The sequence below is a fragment of the Dreissena polymorpha genome, chromosome 8, assembly GCF_020536995.1.
Source record: "Dreissena polymorpha isolate Duluth1 chromosome 8, UMN_Dpol_1.0, whole genome shotgun sequence".
NCBI lineage: Eukaryota > Metazoa > Mollusca > Bivalvia > Myida > Dreissenidae > Dreissena > Dreissena polymorpha.
This window is the reverse complement of record NC_068362.1, coordinates 9,149,834-9,174,498: the sequence shown is the minus strand read 5'-3', so window position 1 is coordinate 9,174,498 and position 24,665 is coordinate 9,149,834. Positions and strand designations below refer to the sequence as shown.

Here is a 24,665-nt window from a genome sequence, read left to right as displayed (position 1 = left end):
TCAAAATGTCGGGAGCATTATTTGGCAATACGAGCGGACGCTCACAGAGCAAGAATTTAGTAGAATTTCGAGCTGGAAAAATGCATATGAAGGGGAAAATGGTCCATGCAGACAAAAGGAAGGGTTTGGTATATGTACATCAGTCGGACGACTCACTGATGCATTTTTGCTGGAAGGACAGAACGACCGGAAGTGTCGAGGATGTGAGAATTTTGATTTGTCATGCGGTTACACTGTATAAATATTTATATAGTTGTAATAATTTAAAACTTTGACTTTTTGCGTGCACTCAAGTTGACTATGTGCAATAATCCAACTCCCAGATATTGACCCTCTGGGTCGCTTAAAGTTGCAACTGTTTATGGCATTTTACTAGTCAATCAGGCTTTTTCCGCCCTATTCCACGGGTCCGAAATTCGGCCCCATTCCCAATGCAAATCTGGCTGTTTTTTTCCCAATTGAAAAAAAAAATTCCCAATTCCAAAAAAAAAAAAAAAAAAAAAAAAATTTTTTTTTTTTTAACTGAAAATATATAAGTTAACCTGATCCGGTGTAGAAAATAGAAAGTGTTGCATAATTAAATTATCTGTTGCCTTGAATTTGTTTTAAAAACTGTAAAATATGTTAATGATTATTTAAGACTTTCCTTATTTTCCTCAAAATCCGGCGCTTCGCACCTTTTTTTTTACCTCAAAAAAGGTCAGGCCTTTTCCCCAAATTCAGATTAAAAAACCTGCACTTATCTCACATGTTAATAATACTTTGTAAAATTTTAATAAAAAGTTATCAAAATAGTCGTTATTTACCAGTTAACGGCTTCTTTGAAATATAAGAAACACTATTTACATGCAATAATTTTTCCCAATTGAGCCAATTTTGCGAATAATTTTTTTCCCAAAATGGGTGTTTTCACGACGCGAAATTCCCAAAATTCCAGTGTGGCGTATTCCCAAAATGGAGCGGAAAAAGCCTGTCAATATAAATTGCCGTCTAAGAGTCTTTTGATGATTTTTGCTTTGGCAGACTCTTCAGATTTATTCTGAACGCGAATTATTTCAGCTAGGCATTTTACATATAACCTCTGCTGCCTTGAATCCAGACAGCACCATAAAATATGTTTAAATGGATAAAAAAATAGGTAAAATGAACATCACTTCCTATTTTCTGGCATAAATAAACACAAACAGTTCATAAATATATTCCATATGCTCAAAATAAAACAACATACTTGATATAGTGTTTGTTGCATAGTGTAACTAGATACAGACTTGATAGCTGAACACAAGTTCAATAAGTTGAATAACGACAAAACTTAACATCAACAACATGAATCATGTTGTTTGCAGAATAATGCTATTCATCCAAGTTTCCAACAGGTCGATGGTTCACGAAAATGTTTAAGTTTTTATGCCCCTGGATCGAAAGATCGGGGGAATATTGTTTTTGGCATGTCTGTCTGTCATTGTGTGTGTGTGTCCCAAAACTTTAAATGGCGTTAAACTTTAACGCACTTAAAGTTTTGTCATAACTTTTTGTATACAGGTTTTTTTTTTAGAAAAACGGGAAGATGCTGGGTAAAGGGGGAAAATAGAGCGCGAAAGAGACATATTAGGGGAAAAAATAAAAACTGTTCATTTCAATGTCTATAACTCCTATGTTAGCGTTTCCGATCGCCAAAGGCGATTGAATCTTTCAGCTGGCAATTAAAGTTTAAAATGTTAATGAAAATGGTGATTGCAAAAAAACCTGATATTTCTCTTTAAGTATATAATATTTCCTACTTTTAAAGAGAACTCGGCACCGATTTCCACATGTAATCGCCATAAAAGCTCCAGGTGGTAATAGATAGTCCATTGATAAGTGATAGCCGGATGCCCGTATCTTATATTCAAGCCACATAACACAGTCGTGTATGCTGACAGATGCATCACGGGAAATTTTCGGGTAACTTTCCAGTCGCCAAACTGTGATATTTAACGTCCAATCGGTTACGAGAATGTTTATGGAGGCGGAGTTATATAGCGATTAGTGCTGCAACAATACGCCAAAAAGCGTATTGCGATATATTGTCAGTTCAAAAACCCGTATTGCAATATATCGCAATATATTGCTTACTTGTACCAGAATTATAACTCGCCAATTACCCGATAATCCCGTATATTCCAGTTTTAAAGCAAATTCTGGAAAATGTTTACTAAAAAAATGCTCAAGAATAACACAAAACACAAACATTCACCAATTTTCTTAAATATCAAATGCATTTTGGCATTTGTTACTATTTAAAGATGTGATGAAATAACTTCCAATCGGGCGTTTTTTTCCCACTGAACACGCGTAAATCGCCTGATATTATGTTCCCGTTTTATGCAACACAAATACACCCACACTTTGCACGCGACGTTCTACATGTCTGTATAATTTTCGCGCGCTTTTTATTGAGAAAAAGAACAAAGCACTTTTTTTATTGTTGCGTTAGCATTACATTTCGGAAGCGTGTTTCCGAAATTCGGATTACAAATTTAATAATGCTTATTTCAGAATCGAACGAAACATTTAGTTGTGCGTAATTAATTCAACGATAATTCGTTTAAAAGCATAGGATGAATGCTCCCATGTAGCAACGCTACTCTGTATAATAGACTTTTTAGAATGCCACTTCTACGTAACAATTTATTTTTACAAAATACCGCTTTGTTTTGTTTACCTTGATATCATTATTTTGGATGGCTTTTCTGAACGAAATGTAGAAGCATGTTTGTAAAATTTTCGTACCGGTATGACGAAAATCGTATCGCAATACAATACGCGGATTGCGTATTGCGATATATACCGATATACCGGTATATTGTTGCAGCACTAATAGCGATTATTATTTTTGATTGACCTCTGTCACAGATTAAGTGTTTATCGCAGGTTTATTAACAATGAATCACAGTTGTAGCATTAACCCATTACCACCTAATGCCGCACTACGACGCATTATTGCTCTACCACCTATTGACGCTTATCGACGCAATTATCGATCTCCAGATGATGCAGCATATCGACGCATTTCTAGTTCCCACCTAAAGACGCACTGCGACGCACTCCAATTTAGATCCCCAATAACTAAATATAACATTAAATGACGTCATATTGGGATATACCTATTGAAAGTTTGAATTCTCCTTACCAATTTCCGGTAAAAAAAGCACATGGTTACTATTTAAAGTAAAGCTAAAAATAGCGATCCAATCATGTAACCCATGCGCAAGTTTTTCCTTGCACTTCCTATTGAAAATAACAAGCCAAGATGGATGACGAGTTTCAAACAACTGATGCAAATAATGACAATTCTGACGATAGCGGGTCCGAATTTTCTGGTTTTGGGCCTGAGGACATTCCTTCTGACATTGAAGTTGCATATGAATCAGAATCCAGTGAAAGTGAGTCGGATTCTGACGACGAACCGACGACAGAATGGACGTCAAGATTTTCTCCCCTGGCGGTATGTACATGTATACGAAATTTAAATTAATTGTCAGTTAGAATTCGCTTTTTAATTGTAAAATTCAGTTTTACGTGGCAGTGATCTACTCTTGTATGTCCTATAGATACAGATTATATATATTTAAACCTGCGGACAATTATTATGACGATAAATAGCAGCAAACACATAGGGCATTGTTATGCATTTTTTTCAACATAGAAAAAAATAGTGTCATGTTTTGTTTATCATGTCACTCGATACTTACCTTGATGAACACACGGATTCCATATTTTATTTTTATAAATATATTATTTATGAATGCATACATACTTTACAAATACAAAGAAATAAATTAAATACACACATTCATTACACACATATATTCATACAATATAAAATGATGTACTAAAATACATGTAGCATGCAATTTATAACATGATACATTTTATTGCAAACCACATTAGGTTGGCATAAGTGTGTAGATATACATTGCATTTATTGTGTACATCAAAATGTAAATACATATGTATATAATATATGACAATTTTATGTAATTTCATTCAATCATTTGAAGTATTTTTTTTTCTTTTCAGTTCAATGACTTTGTTGAGCAACCTGGCCCCACTCTTCCTCAGAACTTTGATGATGAACTGGCTTCCCCTTTGGACTTCTTTTCACTGATGTTCCAGCCCATGATGTATGCTGAAATAGCAAGGCACACGAACAACTATGCTACATGGAAGATGGAGTCCGAAGGAAGGCATGACCCGCGTTGGACAGAAACGGATGCAACAGAAATTAGAGCATTTATCGGACTGAATGTTTGGATGGGAATCAACTGGGTACCAACAATTGAGAGATATTGGAGTGAAAACCTCTTCATTGGAAACCAGGGTTTCAAGTCTGTCATGACGTCAAACAGGTTCCAGAAGATCAACCAGTACTTCCATGTGTCAGACAGAGCCACTGAACCTCCACGAGGAGCTGCCAATCACAATAAACTCTATAAAGTACGTCCTGTAATTGAACATGTGTCTGGAACATTTGGTGCGTGCTACACATTAGGGAAACAGGTCGTTGTAGACGAGGCCATGGTTAAGTTCAATGGACGCAATTCCATGAAGCAATACATGCAGGCAAAGCCCATCAAGCGTGGAATAAAAATATGGATGTTGTGCGACTCCAACACATATTATTGTTCTAAGTTCGATGTCTATCTGGGTCGTCAGAACAATGCCACTGAACATGGACTATCCTACAATGTAGTTAGGAAGATGACAAGCGACATCCGGGGCAGTAACCGAGAGGTATACTGCGACAACTACTTCACGAGTGTAGCCTTGATGGAGAAATTGCTCGAGGATGGGTTGTATTCCTGCGGCACTGTTCGGGTGAATCGGAAGCAGTACCCTGTGTCCTTGAAAAAGCCAAAAGATCTCCGGGAACGAGGCCAGTTCAAGGTCCTGCAGAAAGGAACGTCCAATGTCACTGCATCTGTGTGGCGCGATAAGAAGCTTGTGCACCATGTCAGCACGCTGAGTGATCCAACCCTGTCGCTTCCGGCTCAGCGAAGGACAGGGACTGATGTGTTACACTTGCAGCAGCCACATTCTGTCAAGGTTTACAATGAGTTCATGGGCGGTGTTGATGTTCACGATCAATACCGCCTTTGTTATGAGGTCGGCCGAAACTCAAAGAAGTGGTGGCGGTACCTCTTCTGGTTCATGGTGAACACCGCCATTGTGAACGCCTACCTCATCTTCAAGGAGACATCTAAACGTCGGCACTCAAAGAAACGCTTTGGCCATCTAGACTTCCGTGAGGAGCTTGCTGGTCGCTTGGTTGCAGGCTTCTCCAAGAGGAAACGGGCAAGCCAAGGACAGGCGCTGGCTGGCCACGTTAACAAGGAGAATATGGGCCACCATGTTCATGGCATCTTACCTGGAAAGCGACGCCGGTGCAAGTACCACAGCCTGGTGTTGAAGGAGCGTACAGACACACGCTATGGCTGCACCACCTGCATGACGCCACTGTGTGGCAATGGATGCCACAATTTGTGGCACAATATGACTGTCCCTGCTACAAATTAGAACTTGAAAGACTTGGTGTTGCAAATAAAATGGACCTTAGAAACTGACTGCACCTTCCAAAAATAAGACTTGTTCAGTCTACCAATTTAATATTGATTTGTATTTTTATTAAGTTAATGTTTGTTTCACCCTTTTTAGTAATTAACCTTTTTTAAGTAATAGAATGTTGAAAATATAATGGAAGCAAAATTACAATCATTTCAAGATGTTCTTTATTTCAATCAATTGGGTTTCAATTGTGTTTATTTACATGTCAAATTATGATTCAATGTCAGCACAGTGATGACTTCTTTTGTGTTAATTTTAGTTAAATTTTCATGCAAGTTTCAATCAATTATATCCCAGGTTTATACCTGTAGAAAATGTTAAAAAGAAATATAAAGATTTGTTTTGTTTGCATGTTATAAATATAAGAAAATGATAAAATTAATTAAAATTCTTGTTAAAATATTCATGTGTGTTCCTTTTCATTCTTTCTTTTTACCTTATTTATTGGCCGATTTTCAAATGAAAGGTATCATTAAAAAGTATTTTTTATTGCCTACAATTCATACATTCACACTCTGGCTGTATAATCAACACAAAGGGTCATAAAACAAACCAGAACCATATGACCCCCCTACAGTGCACAATTATCCAATTTCCTCTAGTGGGAGGGTGTCAGCAATCAGCTAGATGCCTATTGATAACAGATACTGATTATTGACAACTGATCAGTGGTGGAGATTAGCAGATTAGCTGGGTACGCAAGTGGTAATGGGTTAATATGTGATATAAAACCGGTAAATAAAGCAGTACATTAAAGGCGGTTTCGGGCATCATCATCACACCTATTTACCGTACTGTAACAGGGGTTCCACTGGCCCAAAAAAAGTTGTCGCCACTTTTTCGCGGCGTGAATACTGTCGGTTATTCCACCTTATTAATAAGATCAATCATTTTAAGAAACCTTACTACATTAATGTCATTGACTATATTATCACTTTAAAAAGTATGTTATTTCATAAAAAAAAACAATAAGTACCTTCATAAGTCATACCTTCATAAGTCTTTATAAGCTTTATTTGTATATAAATAACATTTTTAACCAGGTTTTCCGAAGGAAATTAACCAGGTTTTCCGAAGGAAAAAACTGGTTATTAGATTGGCGAATGCGGGCGGGCTGGCTGGCTGGCGGGCTGGCTGGCTGGCGGGCTGGCTGGCTGGCTGGCGGGCTGGCGGGCTGGCGGAATAAGCTTGTCCGGGCCATAACTATGTCGTTCATTGTCAGATTTTAAAATCATTTGGCACATTTGTTCACCATCATTGGACGGTGTGTCGCGCGAAATAATTACGTAAATATCTCCAAGGTCAAGGTCACACTTTGAGTTCAAAGGTCAAAAATGGCCATAAATGAGCTTGTCCGAGCCATAACTATGTCGTTCATCGTCAGATTTTAAAATCATTTGGCACATTTGTTCACCATCATTGGACGGTGTGTCGCGCGAAATAATTACGTCGATATCTCCAAGGTCAAGGTCACACTTTGAGTTCAAAGGTCAAAAATGGCCATAAATGAGCTTGTCCTGGCTATAACTATGTCATTCATTGTGAGATTTTAAAATCATTTGGCACATTTGTTCACCATCATGGGACGGTGTGTCCCACGAAAGAATCACGTCAATATCTCCAATGTCAAGGTCGCCACGACTAAAAATAGATTAAAAAAAAAAAAAAAACTTACAAAGGGGGTTAATTTTTTTTGGTCATTTCAAAAGTTCAGTTTGAGTTTTCTCCCTTTATCAGATTTTTGTTCACAATGAAAACCTGGTTTTGTGACAATTTTGTCCCTTGTTTAAACTTGATAAACAACACAGATAACCAAAATAATATAATAATGTTAACATCATTGTATTAAACAGTATGTTGCATAAATGTTTTGGAAATTAATTATTTAAACATAAAATCACACCAATGTTCATCATTTGAAAGTGAATCAGAAAATAAAGCATCTCACTTCAAATTGTTTAACAGTTATATTTGGTCATTTGGACATGATATACATCAGCTTCTGTTGTTAACAAGTTTTCTGTTAGTGGTGGATGATTTCCAGGTTCAATTAAATGACTGTTGTTCACGCCTTTTTCCGGACAGAAAGGCCCAGATAATTGCCACAATCCATTCTAGTTGCCTGAAATAACATAAAACATATTTTTACAAACTATCAACATCAAACCAACACATAAATGCCCCTATCTTTAAATGTCCGAATTTAACATATCCGAAATATAGTACATCGAGTGAATGTTTTATATTTAATTCAGAAATTGTTGTTATCTTAATCAATTTATATCCTTCCCAGAACATTACATTAATGAATCTATTAAACAGAAATGCTCACAAATACCTGTTGAAACAAGTTTTTATTTGTTGATGTGGAGAAATTAAATGCTTTTGCCAGCCCCATGGTTTTGATTTTAACAAAGAAATAGCGGCCCTTATAATCATTATAATTATTGATCGTCGTGACACTTTGTCCCCGTGTTACTTAACTTATGGTCAATATCATAAAGGAGCCGTTAATCCGATAATAACCCCCATAAAACTTGACAATAGCAGTAAAAACACCGTTTGTAACACTTACACGCTTCGGTGATTTCTAATGCACTCTGCACTGTAGGTCGCTTACATCGTCGTAAATCAATATTTACAACTGACAGACGCTGGCCGCTAATGCTCGGTCGCGTGCTTTCGACTCGCAGTACATTTTCGGATAGGATTTTACCGATTTTTTGAAATTCGCCACTTTTAAAAAATCGGAGCCACATTTAAAAATTTAGCGCCATTTGGCGCCAATGGCGATCGACAGCGGAATCCCTGTGTAAACAATCATTAATTATGAGAAGTTAATTGCAATTGTTGAGCAGTGTAAAATTACTTACGAGTAAGTTGTGAAAAACAAAACCCGTTAATAATTTGATGCGGTAACAAATTCAATCCAGTGCATGTATATTTTATCATGTCTATTTGTAGAACTGATTTACACCGTTTTTCTACAGCCACGTGATAATAACTATTCACAGGGGTTTTTTTTAGAGAAAGGGGAAGACGCTGGACGCTGGGTGAAAGGGGAAAAAAGAATGCGAAAGAGACATATTAGGGGAAAAAATAAAAACTGTTCATTTCAATGTCTATAACTCATCAAAAGAGGCTTGTCTCTGTCCTTATTGTTCTTAAACACATTTAACACGTATTAAAGTCAAAGGTCTTAATTAAGTTGCAGGTGTAGATCTAATTATGGGAATTGTTTTCAACTATATTTCTGTACTGGGGCCGGGGGACGATGACGTCAATTTTGTGATTTCAATTTCATGATGAATGGGTTTACGATCTTGATCTGCTACAGTATTGGAAGGGAAAGAAGCGGCAGCTGCCGATTGTCTACTTTCACTTTCACAATGTTCGATGTTGATTACCTCAGAATCCTGCTGGGTTATAACGGTTTTCGATGATTCTTTCTTAAAAAATGCCTCGATGCGTTCAGTATCTTCCGAGTCCGAATGTTTTATTTTGTTTGTGTAAGAACGCCAATTGTGAGACATTTTTTTCTGTTTTCACGTTTATATCTTGGCTTGCACATAGCCCATGGGAGCATTCATTCTATGCTTTTAAACGAATTATCGTTGAATTAATTATGCACAACAAAATGTTTCGTTCGGTTCTGAAATGAGCATTATTAAATTTGTAATCCGAACTTCGGAAACACGCTTCCGAAATGCTTACGCGACAATAAACAAAGTGCTTTATTCTTTTTCTCAATAAAAAGCGCGCAAAAATTATAGAGACATGCAGAACGTCGCGTGGAAAGTGTTGGTGTATTTGTGTTGTATAAATTGGGAACATCAAGCCAGGCGATTTATGCGTGTTCAGTGGGAAAAAAAACGCCCTGTTGGAAGTTATTTCATCACATATTTAAATAGTAACAAATGCCAAAATGTATTTGATATTTAAGAAAATGGGCGAATGTTTGTGTTTTGTGTTATTCTTGAGCATTTTTATAGTAAACATTTACCAGAATTTGCTTTAAAACTGGAATATACGGGATTATCGGGTAATTGGCGAGTACAAGTAAGCAATATATTGCGATATATTGCAATACGGGTTTTTGAACTGACAATATATCGCAATACGCTTTTTGGCGTATTGTTGCAGCACTATTGTACATGGTACAAATTGGATAAGTGTCGACTTCCCAAAAGAAAAAAACCTTTTCTTTGAGGGTAAAATATTATATTTTGGTGAAAAATTATATTTTTGGAGGGGAAATGGTATTTTTAGGGGAAATATTCTGGTAAGGGGCATTTTCCCCTGGTAGGGGAAGACGCCGAATATCGGCGTCACTTTCTTAGTAAAAAAAACCCTGCAATATTGAAGATAGCAACTTGATATTTGGCATGCATGTGTATCTCATGAAGCTTATTCAAAACCGGAATGACTCAGATGGACTGATGTTGCAATAAACACTCTCATCTCTGTCTGGTTCCATGTCTGGTTCCATGTTTTCGTGTCTTCACTTTTTAGAGTTATGCAACAAAGACCTTAAATACACATGATAATCATAAAGGCATATGCTTTTCTAATAACAACTGAATCAGTAAAAAGACTTGTTTAACCCTTTTCCAATCAGAGCTTAAGTGAAGTAAAAATGCCTGTGTGTAATTAGCATAAAACAAGAACAGCCTGCGGATTAACTTGCAGTTAGAGTTGTAAACAAATCCTTTCAAACTTGAATCTAGTTAGAAAGTTCTTTCATTAAATTTGATTTTCTAAGGAACTACAAATGCTTAAAAATACATTTCTAAGTGGTAAAGGGTTAATAAAAAATGACATAAAACTATGCGTTTATTTTAGGACCTTATCATTTTCCCGGATGATATCGAGTTCAAGCACGTGAAGCAGTGTACAACTGGCCGGGTGTTTGTTCTGAAGTTTAAGTCATCGACTAGGAAGTTCTTTTTCTGGATGCAGGCAAGATAATTTTCATTTTTAAAATTTTTAGATAATTTGGTATATTAGAAGAGATACATTTTATATTTATATTGTATATTAAATAATGATTGAGACTTAAAACTATGGAATAAAAATATATACACGGCTATAGATAACTTTTGGGGTATACTGGGTAATTCACCCCCTGTTTTTGACATCAAATTCAAAATCTGAAACACTTTTTCAATTTTGTCAATTTACCAAAACGTGAAAAGGCCCCTTTAATTGGGTTTTTCTTCCCCTTTTATTTAACTCAATTGGGTAATTTAGGTAATGACATTTATAACATAATAAAAATTTCTAAGGTTACTATATTGATAATACAAATGGAATTCAAAAAGTTACCTGTACATAACAACAAACAATTACTGAAGTTCTGATCAAAGTTCATTCATTTTTACGTTGAATAAGACCGAGTTCGTGAAAATCGCTGCATAACATTGATAACCGCTGGAAAGAATGCCTTCTTTTCTTCATAGGACGGCATATAAACTATCTGCTACATTTTTGTATGGAAAATAACCAGTCTAAAAAATACGCCAGGTGTTTGTAAAATAATGTTTCGCGACGCAAGGTATTTTACGGTAATTACGTTATTAAATTTGTATTTGCATTTTTGTACGCTTTATTTTGAATTTTATTACGTTTTTGGTTATTTTGATTTCGTAACAACGCAAATACGCTTGTTATCTATAGCCTGGGATATATCAGTGATTTTTTGTGCTTTTATTTGTTACAGCCTGTGCCATTTGAATTGGGAAAATTAGCGCGATAAACCAAGAAATTGGGGAAAATAGTGCAATACACCATGAAATTGGGAAAAATTAAGCATTGTTGATATGATTATATGTAACCGAATTAAAATTGTTTTGAAGTGCATGTTCAGGGTTTTTTCTAGCCATTTTGGGAAAAGGTCTGGTTAAATTGGAATTGTTCTAATTGATAAAAGTGGCACATTTGGGAATTATTTATCGACAAAAAGGACTAAATTAAAGTTATATATTTTGTAGGATGTTTAAATAAAAAGTTGAGATCTAGAGGAGAGAAATCATGTCATAAGAGGCTTATTTCTTTAAAAAATAATTTTTGTGAATTGGGCTTTTTTTTTGAAATTTTGGTCATCTTTTTGGGAAAAAACGTTGATTTTTGCGATTGGAAAGCAGCCGAAAATCGGCGGTAATTTTTAGCAAAAAAATCACTGTATATTAATTGTACATTAATGTTTTTTTATCAAATAGTAGTGTGTATTAGGATAATGAATATCAGCAGTATTAAAGAAACTACAAACATCGACTGAACTATAATAGGGGTGAAATGTTGTGTTTGTTTGACATGTTTTTATGCTCCCGGTAGGGTGGCATATAGCAGTTGAACTGTCCGTCAGTCTGTCCATCCGTCCGAAAACTTTAACAATGGTCATAACTTTTGCAATATTGAAGATAGCAACTTGATATTTGGCATGCATGCGTATCTCATTAAGCTGCACATTTTGAGTGGTGAAAGGTCAAGGTCATCCTTCAAGGTCAAAAGTAAAAAAATACAATACAAGGGAAGTAATAAGCTTTAAAAGGGAGATAATTTCTAAACCTTCCAAATGATGTATTGAAATTTGATTTCAAAGCAGCGCAATAGGGGGTATTGTGTTTTTGACAAACACATCTCTTGTTTCTCTAGATATTTATTATCAAGTCAATGTTCTAACTGTCCCAATTCCAAGGGGTCCCAAGGAAAACAACAATGGCTCTTTATTTTCAGGAGCCGAAATCTGACAAAGATGAGGAGTACAGCAAGAAAGTGAATGAATACCTCAACAACCCGCCCACACCCGGCTCCAACAGGGGAGGGGAGGGATCTCTGCCTTCAGACCTGGCCAATCTAGGTAGGGGTGTATGGGCATTTAGTAAAGTTCAGTTCAACTATAATAGAATACAGGGATTTCAATAGACGCAGAATCCTGCGTTTTGACGCGAGCAAATTAAAAATGACTCGTTTTTGACGCAACCCTTTTTAGCTCATCTATTTTTTGAAAAAAAATTATGAGCTATTGTCATCACCTTGGCGTTGGCGTCGGCGTCATAAGGGGACTGTGCAGGAAAAGTTATGTAACTCTGACTGGCATTTGGACGGAATTATGGGCCCTTTATACTTAGAAAATTGAAAATTTTGTTAAGTTTTGTGTTTTGGTCCACTTTACCCCTAAAGTATCATAGATATTGCTTTCATACTTGGAACATTCGCAAACTATCATAAGGGTACAGTAAAAGGACAAGTTGCATAACTCTGGTTGTCATTTTTACGGAATTATGGCCCTTTTTTGACTTAGTAACTTTGAATATATGGTTAAATTTTGTGTTTCGATCCACTACTTCTTAAGTATCAAGGCTATTGCTTTCAAACTTCAAATACTTTCATGATATCATGGGGTTACTGTACCTGGCAAGTTGAATTTTACCTTGACCTTTGAATGACCTTGACTCTCAAGGTCAAATTATTAAATTTTGCTAAAATTGCCATAACTTCTTTATTTATGATTAGATTTGATTGATACTTTGAAAAAAACTACTCTAACCCGACATACCACAATAGACTCCACCCAAACCATCCTGTGTGCCCCCCCCCCCCTAATTTTTTTTTTTTTAAGATCATCTCACAAATGACCACCACACCCTCACACTATACCCCCCCACCCCCCCAATTTTTCTTTTGAAATGGTTAAAAAACACAAAAATTTATTTTTATTATTTTATGTTTGAAATACCGTCCAACCATCGCACCCAAGAATCCCCCCACCCCCCCCTCCCCCCACCCGAATCCCCCCCCTAAATTTTTTTGTTTTTGTTTTCAGATCATCTCACAAATTACCACCACACCCTCACACAATACCCCCCCCCCCCAATTTTTTTTTTTTGAAACGGTTAAAAACACAAATGTTTATTTTTATTATTTTATGTTTGAAAAAACGTCCAACCATCGCACCCAGGAATCCCCCCCCCCGCCGATTTTTTTTTTCCGTTTTGTTTCACATTTTTGTAAGATAATGTAATAAATTCCACATCCCCACACTATACACCCTTCTTCACTCCACCCCTCCCTCCTTTGTGATTGAAAATGAGAGTCCCTTCACCTTTAAAAAGAAAATAGATGAGCGGTCTGCACCCGCAAGGCGGTGCTCTTGTTTCTGCTTTGCGTCATTTTGACGCATCGAAAATTAGACCCGTGCGTCAGTCAGTTAACATATCGAGTTCCATGGTAATAAATCCCGCTGTGCTTCTCATTGAAATTAATGTATCAGAATTTGAAACTCGGTCTATAATCGAGAGAATACCCCGGGCGTTGTTTATCTTATGTCATCTCTTCCAATACACATGTCACCGTCTAAATAGTGCATGCGCACTAACTGGGTAATTAGCAGCCGTGATGACGTGATTGACCATCCGATAATTGCAGAGTTTTTTGCATACTTTGCAGACGGCAAGGTTAAAGAAAGTCTGCAAAAATAAAGAAAAAAACAAAATTGATCAAAGGTCTATTAATTACGTAGATCCACTATTCAGTCCAGCGAGTTTTGTCAGTTTGTTAATCTACCGATAATTATGAGTAACACCAATATATCTTATATAAACTGGAATACCAGTTAATTTTTTATACTAACAAGTAATAATACTACACATAAACATTGAGAAAACACATTACTTCGATTATATATAAATTATCCGAGCAGAATTAAATTTCTACGTCATGACTTTCGACATTGTAAATCGCTGACATATTGTAAATTAAATTATAACCCGCATTTAATTCAAAGCTGGCAATCCAAATTACAAGTAATGGTGATTCAATAATGGAGAAAGCATTAACTGGATTTAACAAACATTTGATAAGGTTTGTTAAACCAGAAAACAATAATGAAAATTTGGATTATTAAATTTAAACTACTACATCAGGGGACAAAAATATTCATAAACTGCACTCGTCCTGCAGGACGAGTGCATTAAAATTTTCACTCGTCCTGCAAACACACGCACTCGTCCATCAAATATGTGTGAAATAAAGATTGCAAAGGGCTGATATGACTTATACAATTTCCTAAAGTATATCACTGCTAAGCAGTGAAATAAGTTACTTTATTTATGAGGAACACAAAATAAATTTTTTTCTAATGCTCGCGTGCTTTCCGTTTCGGACGTTTGAACATCGCCCCCACCCCCTTTTAAGAACGCTCGTATGGCAGACATTTTTCAAATGAAATTCAGACTGGTTTAAATCTGGTTTTAAACCGTACTTCGCGCTTAAATAATTCTTTAAAAGTCAATACTAACAGTGACTGCAGACTGCAGTCGCATGGTTCCCTGTCAACATGTACGCGCAAAGCTTACACCAAAAAGCCAATATTTACTCGGGACACAAGTCTCGCATAACAACACACACCTGCTGTATAAAATTTACAATTACAATTTCCGGTTCATTCGCATTCTACTTTTGGAATAGATATGCTTTCAGAAAATGATTTTATTAAATGAAAAATAGTCTTACTGGTCAGAAAATTCATTTTTAACATCAGCTTTTTTTCACTCGTCCTGTAGGACGAGAGCTTTAGGGAAATTCACTCGTCCTTTCAAGATTTCACTCGTCAATACGAGCGGACGAGTGGAATTTTTGTCCCCTGTACATGTAAGGCACTCTTAAGTGTACATATTTCGGACATGTATAGTATTTGGATAAACAGTAATAGATATACTAGATGTTCCATGCATTTAGATTGTGTTTTGTTACAAAAGCTACATGTATCATAGGGATGATGACAATATAATGACAATAAATATGTGATGAAAAGGTGCTACCATATATCATAAATTACTTAAATGTATTAAAAGACTTAAATGTGTTATGATGAAGTAGATTTTAATGAGCATTTATTGTTTTTACAAATAATCATAGTATGGTGATAGAAATAATAAAAGTTGTGAAATGAAAAACTTAATGTGGATATTGTTAGCACAAATTATTTATATTTTGTCATTATCTTTGTGTACCATTAAAAAATGTTGTGTTATGTATCATGGTATTGTTAACCAGGTTTTCCGAAGGAAAAAACTGGTTATTAGATTGGCAAATGCGGGCGGGCTGGCTGGCTGGCTGGCTGGCGGGCGGGCTGGCGGAACAAGCTTGTCCGGGCCATAACTATGTCGTTCATTGTCAGATTTTAAAATCATTTGGCACATTTGTTCACCATCATTGGACGGTGTGTCGCGCGAAATAAATACGTCGATATCTCCAAGGTCAAGGTCACACTTTGAGTTCAGAGGTCAAATATGGCCATAAATGAGCTTGTCCTGGCCATAACTATGTCATTCATTGTGAGATTTTAAAATCATTTGGCACATTTGTTCACCATCATGGGACGGTGTGTCGCACGAAAGAATCACGTCAATATCTCCAATGTCAAGGTCGCCACGACTAAAAATAGATTTTTTTAAAAAACAAACTTTCAAAGGGGGTTCATTTTGTTTGTTCATTTCAAAAGTTCAGTTTGAGTTTTCTCCTTTTATCAGATTTTTTTTTCACAATGAAAACCTGGTTTTGTGACAATTTTGTCCCTTGTTATTTAATAAAGCAGTATAACTTTTTAAGATATTGTGTTACTCTTAGCGCATATGTTAATAAAAAAAACATGAATAATACAAACAAAAACACAATAAACGCGCTTCGAAATTGACCCCAGCATTTTTCAGTTTGACTCCTCAAAATTTCTGTCCAGGGGTCATTGACTCATGGTTTTTAAAATCTATTGAAATCCCTGGAATATTTTTTGCTGAAGTCATCTTCAATAACAGGTTTTAATTAATGCTGTCATCATGCTAGATGACTGTGTATCTAAAAAAACCTGTCACTATTGTCGGCAAATGTCTATTTATTTCTAAGGGGTTATTAAATATTTATACCATCGTTTTTAGCTCTTCTGCCAAAGGCAGAAGAGCTTATGGGATGGCATGGTGTCTGTGTGTGTGTAAGATGTTGTCTTGTTTATCCGATAATGTCCACAGTTTCATCCGATTCTTTTCAAACTTACTCAGTGTCTTTATATTAATGAGTACTCGAACCCTATTGATTTTCAGGTCACTGGGTCAAAGGTCACAGTGACTCGAAATAGTAAAAACTTGTTTATCCGATTTAGTCCACAGTTTTCGTCTTATTCTTTTCAAACTTACTCAGTGTCTTTATATTAATGAGGACTCGAACCCTATTGATTTTCAGGTCACTGGGTCAAAGGTCAAGGTCACAGTGACTTGAAACAGTAAAAACTTGTTTATCCAATAAAGTCCACAGTTTTCATCCGATTCTTTTCAAACTTGTTCAGTTTCTTTATATAAATGAGGATTCGAACCCTATTGATTTTCAGGTCACTGGGTTAAAGGTCAAGGTCACAGTGACTCGAAATAGTACAATGGTTTCCAGATGTTAACTCAAGAATGCTTAGGCCTAGGATCATGAAACTTCATAGGTACATTGATCATGACTGGCTGATGACCCATATTGATTTTCAGGTCACTAGGTCAAAGGTCAAGGTCACAGTGACTCGAAATAGTAAAATTGTTACTTTTTCTTGTTAATCCGATTAAGTCCACAGTTTTCATCCGATTCTTTTCAAACTTGTTCACAGTCGTTATATTAATGAGGACTCGAACCCTATAGATTTTCTGGTCACTGGGTCAAAGGTCAAGGTCACAGTGACTCAAAATATTAAAAATGGTTTCCAGATGTTAACTCAAGAATGCATTGGCCTAGGATCATGAAACTTCATAGGTACATCGATTATGACTGGCTGATGACCCTATTGATTTTCAGGTCGCTAGGTCAAAGGTCAAGGTCACAGTGAAAGTGTTTAAAGCAGTAGAGCGATTTAGGCCCTCATGGGCCTCTTGTATGTTATAAATGAGAAAAGGTTCCCAAATAATTCACATTTAAATTTTCAACCCCGCTTGCATTGAGTTTTCAATTCACATAAGGTTTGCTTAGTTATATTTATTTGGTGTAAAATCCCTGGAATAGCTCCATGATCCTGTTTCAGCAGGTGACTCCGACATTCAGAGTATCCTGGGAGGCATGAGTCAGCAGCAGCTAATGCAGCTACTCGGTGGGATGGGAGGGCCTGGCGGGGGACTGTCCGCGCTCATGGGACGTCCCGGCAGTGCTCAGTCAACCGCGTCTGAACCGTGTGTTGTTTTAGTGTTCAGTCAACCACGTCTGAACCTTGAGTTGTTTCAATGCTCAGTCAAACATGTCTGAACCTTGAGTTGTTTCAACGCTCAGTCAAACACGTTAGAACCTTGAGTTGTTTCAGTGCTCAGTCAAACGCATCTGAACCATGAGCATGGGCTTGAGAATAAAAAATTAATAGACCATTTGGTGACCTGTACATGAACAAGTGTTGTAATCAATTTTTTTATTCTGATATAGCTTAACAGAGGTTATATTATTACCATATGAGTAATTAATTTAAACTTAACAATTTCACTCACAATTCCTATGTATTTAGGATTTTGTCATTTCTTATTTGGAATACGTTATTGCGCCATATTGGTGCAAAAAGGTACCATATGCCTTCTATTTTAATGTCACATGGTACCTTTTTGCATCAAGGGGGCGATTGGTTGTATTTCATTTACTAAAAATACAGCTTATTTGGCATTTGAACTTGCTCTTTGGAGTGAAATTTGTTATATAAAACACAAAACTAACAAATATCATTGAATATCTGCTGATCCAAGTCTTGATTCTAGCTGTCAGTTTTCCTCTCCAGACCGCTGCGTGTGCAGTCCTCCCCCGGAACCCGCAGCGCGGCGTCTGAGACTCCCACTCAGCCCAGACCGGTCACCGCAGTTGCTCTGCCCTCCCATGGGACCACCACAACCTCGGCGGGGACCGCGGGTGGCACCACGACCACCACACCCGCTGGACGTGGGACCAGGGCTTCGGCTGCTGGAGGCAAGCCTGCCATACAGCTCAGTGACCTGCAGAACATCCTGTCTAACATGAATGGTGAGTACATGTATGCAGTGACCTGCAGAACATCCTGTCTAACATGAATGGTGAGTACATGTATGCAGTGACCTGCAGAACATCCTGTCTAACATGAATGGTTGGTATGCAGTGACCTGCAGAACATCCTGTCTAACATGAATGGGCAGTATGCAGTGACCTTCAGAACATCCTGTCTAACATGAATGGGGAGTATGCAGTGACCTGCAGAACATCCTGTCTAACATGAATGGGGAGTATGCAGTGACCTGCAGAATATCCTGTCTAACATGAATGGGGAGTATGCAGTGACCTGCAGAATATCCTGTCTAACATGAATGGGGATTCTGCAGTGACCTGCAGAATATCCTGTCTAACATGAATGGGGAGTATGCAGTGACCTGCAGAATATCCTGTCTAACATGAATGGGGAGTATGCAGTGACCTGCAGAATATCCTGTCTAACATGACTGGGGAGTATGCAGTGACCTGCAGAAAATCCTGTCTTAAATGAATGGGGAGTATGCAGTGACCTGCAGAATATCCTGTCTAACATGAATGGGGAGTATGCAGTGACCTGCAGAATATCCTGTCTAACATGAATGGGGAGTATGCAGTGACCTGCAGAATATCCTGTCTAACATGAATGGGGAGTACATGTATGCAGTGACCTGCAGAATATCCTGTCTAACATGAATGGGGAGTAAGCAGCGCTCGCTTTTAACTAATGTTATCATTACATGAGAAGTGCTTCAGGGAAAATGGGGTTAATTGCATTTGTGTCAAGTGTTGTGTGTCTTACATGAATAATGTGTATGCAATGGCAGCATTAAAACTGATATTATCAATAAATGAGGCACGCTGTAGGAAAACCGGTCTTAATGCATTGCTAGCAATTAAAACTGATATTTTCTAAGATTAGCTGCGTTGTAAGAAAACAGGGCCTAAATTGCATAAAGTGTTGTCTGTCTAACTGAAATAATTATTATGCAGGACTTGTATTTGAAATGTTTGCTATCAATACATGAGCAGACTGTGGAAATACCGGGCTAATGCATTCAATTTCAGGTAAAGCGTCGTCTGTCCTACATTAACGGTGAATATGCAGTGCTAGCATTTTTAACTGATATCAGTTTATGAGCCGCGCTGTACAAAAACCAGGCTTATGTTTGTTATTTTCAGTTATATTATCTGTAATTCTGCATAATATTAATTATAATTCTTCATTATATTTATATATTGATTCTCGCTGGAGGAAAACCAGTTTTAACTCATGCACAATTATCGTCCCTGACAACAGTGACTAGCCTGTAAACACAAGACAGTCAAATCAGGTATGATAGTTTCGCATATGTTTAGCTTAAAGGAAAATCCAGTATAGGTGGAAATTATCCTCATTGAAATCCTGTGCAGACTCCACAGCCTAATCTGGGACAACACTCTAAGCACATACATCAAGTCCTGTTTTCCCAGAGCACGACCAATATACTTATGTTGTCAGGATTACATGCTTTTTATGCTCCCCCAAAAAATATTTTGGGGGGAGCATATAGTCGCCGCTTCGTCTGTCCCTCCGTGTGTCTGTCCGTCCATGCACAATTTTTGTCCGGGCTATTTCTCAGCAGCTAATGACCGGAATTCAATTAAACTTTATGGGAAGCTTCACTACCAAGAGGAGATGTGCATATTATCAGCCGGTTCTGGTCGGATGATTTTTCACAGAGTTATGGCCCTATGACATTTTCCATTAACTGTACATATAGTGCAATTCTTGTCCAGGCTATTTCTCAGCAACTAATGACCGGAATTCAATAAAACTATATGGGAAGCTTCACTAACAAGAGTAGATGTGCATATTATCAGCGGGGTTCTGGTCGTGTGATTTTTCACAGAGTTATCAGGGCTCAAAATTAACACTCGCACACTCGCAAAATGCGAGTGAAAAATACTGATTGCGAGTTAAGTTTTAAGCTACTAGTATTTTTTGCGAGTAAAGAAATAGTGGAAAAAAACTAGTCACATAAATGCACTCGACGTCATGAACGCTAAACCGTAGGTCAATTTATAGAACGTCTGAATACCTGTATGCGGAAGCGCGCACCTTGTATGTAGACTGGTATACTTATAGTACAGATACGCTGATAGTTTTTGTACAAAGAACGTGAAACAGTCGACTATTCACATTTGTTCATTGAACTTGAATAGACAGATAGAGCAAAGTTAACCGTTGATTTGTATTTTGGTGACGTCGCACTCAACACACGATATCATAGCTGATTGTTTTTCAATATTTGAAAGCCCATTAAAAATATCCCAAACTGACACTTTAACTTTATTTTCTGAGTGAACACGACACACTTATATTTGAAAACAATACCCTTATGGTCCAAGGAACTGATATCTTTGTATGATTGCAGAAATAGAATGTGTATGTTAAGTACTTTTTATTTTGTTTTAATAGTACTAAATTAATGTCCAAACTTTTTTATGTTTCCTGCAAAATTTGCGAGACTGTATTAAAGCTGCTCGCAATGTTTTGCAAGTAGAAAAAAAAATAATTTCGAGCCCTGAGTTATGGCCCTTGGAAATTTTCCATTAACTGTACATGTAGTGCAATTCTTGTCCTGGTTATTTCTAAGCAACTAATGACTGGAATTCAATGAAACTTTATGAGAAGCTTCACTACCAAGAGGAGATATGCATATTATCAGCCGGTTTTGGTTGGATGATTTTTCACAGAGTTATGGCGGTTTGAAATTTTCAATTGTACATATATAGTGCAATTCTTGTCCTAACTATTTCTTAGCAATTTATTACGGGAATTCAATGAAACTTTATGGGACGCTTCTCTACCAAAAGGAAATGTGCATATTATCAGCCGGTTATTGTCAGATGATTTTTCACAGAGTTATGGCCCTTTGAAATTTTCCATTGTACATATAGTGCAATTCTTGTCCGAGCTATTTCTCAGCAACTTATGACGGGAATTCCATGAAACTTTATGGGGAGCTTCACTACCAACAGGAGATGTGCATATTATCAGCCGGTTCTGGCCGGATGATTTTTCACAGAGTTATGGCCCATTGAAATTTTCTATAAGCTGTACATGTTGTGCAATTCTTGTCCGGGCTATTTCTCCCTAACTACTGACTGGACTACAATGAAGCTTTATGGGAAGCTTAACTACCTTGAGGAGATGCACATGTTATTTGTGGGTTCTGGTTAGATGATTTATTTAGAGAGTTATGGCCCTTTGAAATTTCTAAGTTGCTAAACCATCCATCGTACTATTTTGTCCAACGTTATGCACCTCAAGACGTTTCCTTATATCTGCATATATAGTGCAATATTGTGACAAAAAAGGCCTTTGGGGAGCATCACCCGTCTCCGACGGTTTCTTGTTCGATATGTTTGTGTGTGTGTTTTATAACAAGCATGATTTAAAACTCTGCTTTTCTTGTATTTCAGTTCCTGCAGACAAAGATGGTAAGAACAAAACAAGACCAAATGCAGCTGAAAAAAATTTGAAAGAGTTTCTATTTCAACTAACATTGTCTTACATTATGTTATTATGTATAAAATATGACAATATATAATATTACAAATAAGGGCGTGTATATACGTAAATACTAAATGGCTGCACATTAGTTACATTTATGGCTGCCTTTATCTGACATTTCTCTGTGCAGAATTTACATGAAGTACATGTACATCAAACGGCATCATAAAGTGCGAGGTAACTAAGTTTAATGGAAGCAATACAAGAATAAAAATTTTACAACCTCTTGTTTTAATGAACTATTGGAATTTACATAAAAACCTGTTTACTCTTGATCAACCAATCCACAGTGGACCTGTCAAAGGCTCTTGACCCCGAGTCCATGGTCCCAATACTAGCCAACCCAGAGGTCCAGCAACGCCTGATCCCTTTCCTGCCGGAGGGTGGGGCCCTACCGAAGTCTGAGGAGGAGTTAAGGGCCACGATCACCAGCCCCCAGTTCAAGCAGGCCCTTTCCTCGTTCAGTTCAGCCCTGCAGTCGGGCCAGCTCGGTCCCCTTATGTCACAGTTCGGTCTCGGGGAAGACGTGGCTAATGCAGCTGCGCAAGGAGGTATGGCAGAGAATTAGAGTAGGTTTCATAACCTGATGCATATTTTATGGCCCAGACCCAAATACTTTACACACATGAAATAAAACTTTACAGAAATGTTTACATAGGATTCCAACCAAAATAAAAGAATACACAGAAATCAATAAAATTAGAACAAATTAGTACTTATTAATTGCAAAGCATCGATCACAAATAGCTGGGGAAAAGTTCAAATATTTTTATTCATTTTTTTATAAAAATTGAAGCAGGTTATAAGTATTGAAAGGATAAATCTAGATATTTGTCTTTTTCAGACATAGAGGCATTTGTCAAAGCGATGCAAGCCAACAAGAAATCTAAAGACAAGGATGAGCCCGAGGATATGGACCAAGACTAAATAACTCTGCCATACATTTCACTTGGGCCACAGAAAAAATGTGTTTCTTTTAACCAAATAACACCTTTATACGTTGAGAGATTAAACAATATTAAATGTCAATATATTTCAATGACAATTGTTTTCTGTGACATCTTTATTTCTCTTATATGAAATAGTGTTTAGACACTGCTTTTGAGTTTCGTTTCTTTAAACTTATAAATAAAAACTTAAAACATTCTAATATTTTTGAAATTTAAATTTTGTTTGGCCTTGTTTGATGACATGAATTCATACATGTATGTGTTACGTATACTCATTGGGTAAGCTTTTTTTGTTTTATCTGTATGCAAAATACAGGTCTATGAACATGTCACTTTCTTAGAATGTTGATACTGTTATGTGATCGCCTATTTGTGAATATGTCAAGACTTATGAATAGTTCATCATACCTACATCATAATTCATTACGAATTCGTTGACGTTTTTGTCAATATGCATATTACAACAATTGTAAGAACATCAGAAATTTAAAATATAAACAATAAATTACTCTACATGATCATTTCTTCATATCTTGCTTCATGTATATAATACTGTTGAAAAAGGTACAGCAAAGACATCATGGGAAATACTTATCAATGAATTGCTATTAAACATGTCATTTCTATGTAATCCTGTGAATTTTTAACCAGGTTTTCCGAAGGAAAAAACTGGTTATTACATTGGCGAATGCGGGCGGGCGGGCTGGCTGGCTGGCGGGCTGGCTGGCGGGCTGGCGGAACAAGCTTGTCCGGGCCATCACTTTGTCGTTCATTGTGAGATTTTAAAATCATTTGGCACATTTGTTAACCATCATTAGACGGTATGTCGCGCGAAAAAATTACGTCAATATCTCCAAGGTCAAGGTCACACTTTGAGTTCAAAGGTAAAAAATGGCCATAAATGAGCTTGTCTGGGCTATAACTATGTCATTCATTATGAGATTTTAAAATCATTTGGCACATTTGTTCACCATCATGGGACGGTGTGTCGCACGAAAGAATCACGTCAATATCTCCAATGTCAAGGTCGCCACGACTAAAAATAGATTTATTTTAAAACAAACTTACAAAGGGGGTTAATTTTGTTTGTTCATTTCAAAAGTTCAGTTTGAGTTGTCTCCCTTTATCAGATTTTTTTTCACAATGAAAACCTGGTTTTGTGACAATTTTGTCCCTTGTTTTAATGATAATTGTTGCTTTGATACAAATACTTTGAGGCAAAAACCTTAAACAGGCGATTTTGTCATACCAATGTTCTCCATGATATGTTATTATTGGTATGGAAAGGCATGGTTACATAGACTAGTCCTTAAAGACTGTTCTGCCTTTAAAAAAACATTGGCATAATTCAAGGAAAAAAAGAACACTACAAAATACAGATATAAGTTGAACAACATAAACATACTTTAGGTATGTGACCAATTCAATATAGGATATGCGCTTCAGTGCAATATAGAATTTTATTGGTGAAAGAAAGTTTGATATCGGTGTTAAAATAGTAGAAAAAAGCAAAATGCTTCCATCGATAACACTGGTGTACCATTGTCAAT

The 24,665-nt window shown here is 36.8% G+C and overlaps 1 protein-coding gene and 1 long non-coding RNA gene across 3 annotated transcripts; one reads left to right on the top strand and one right to left on the bottom strand.

The window, feature by feature from the left end:
* On the top strand, positions 1-23,633 carry LOC127841298 (proteasomal ubiquitin receptor ADRM1-like). Of its 2 annotated transcripts, none has more exons than XM_052370024.1 (8): positions 1-203; positions 10,450-10,566; positions 12,343-12,466; positions 17,660-17,801; positions 18,389-18,627; positions 22,075-22,092; positions 22,456-22,716; positions 23,010-23,633. In XM_052370024.1, the coding sequence occupies exons 1-8, from the start codon at positions 6-8 to the stop codon at positions 23,090-23,092; spliced, it is 1,182 nt and encodes a 393-aa protein (XP_052225984.1). In that variant the 5' UTR covers positions 1-5; the 3' UTR covers positions 23,093-23,633. The 2 variants fall into 2 exon arrangements, with proteins under 2 accessions (XP_052225984.1, XP_052225982.1); XM_052370022.1 differs by having other exon boundaries at positions 17,657-17,801.
* On the bottom strand, positions 6,413-8,415 carry LOC127841319 (uncharacterized). The gene is made up of 3 exons (XR_008030907.1): positions 8,183-8,415; positions 7,556-7,729; positions 6,413-6,477 (listed from the first exon to the last, which is right to left on the bottom strand). It is a non-coding gene; the product is annotated as an uncharacterized LOC127841319 (long non-coding RNA).
* Positions 23,634-24,665: the final 1,032 nt, after the last annotated feature.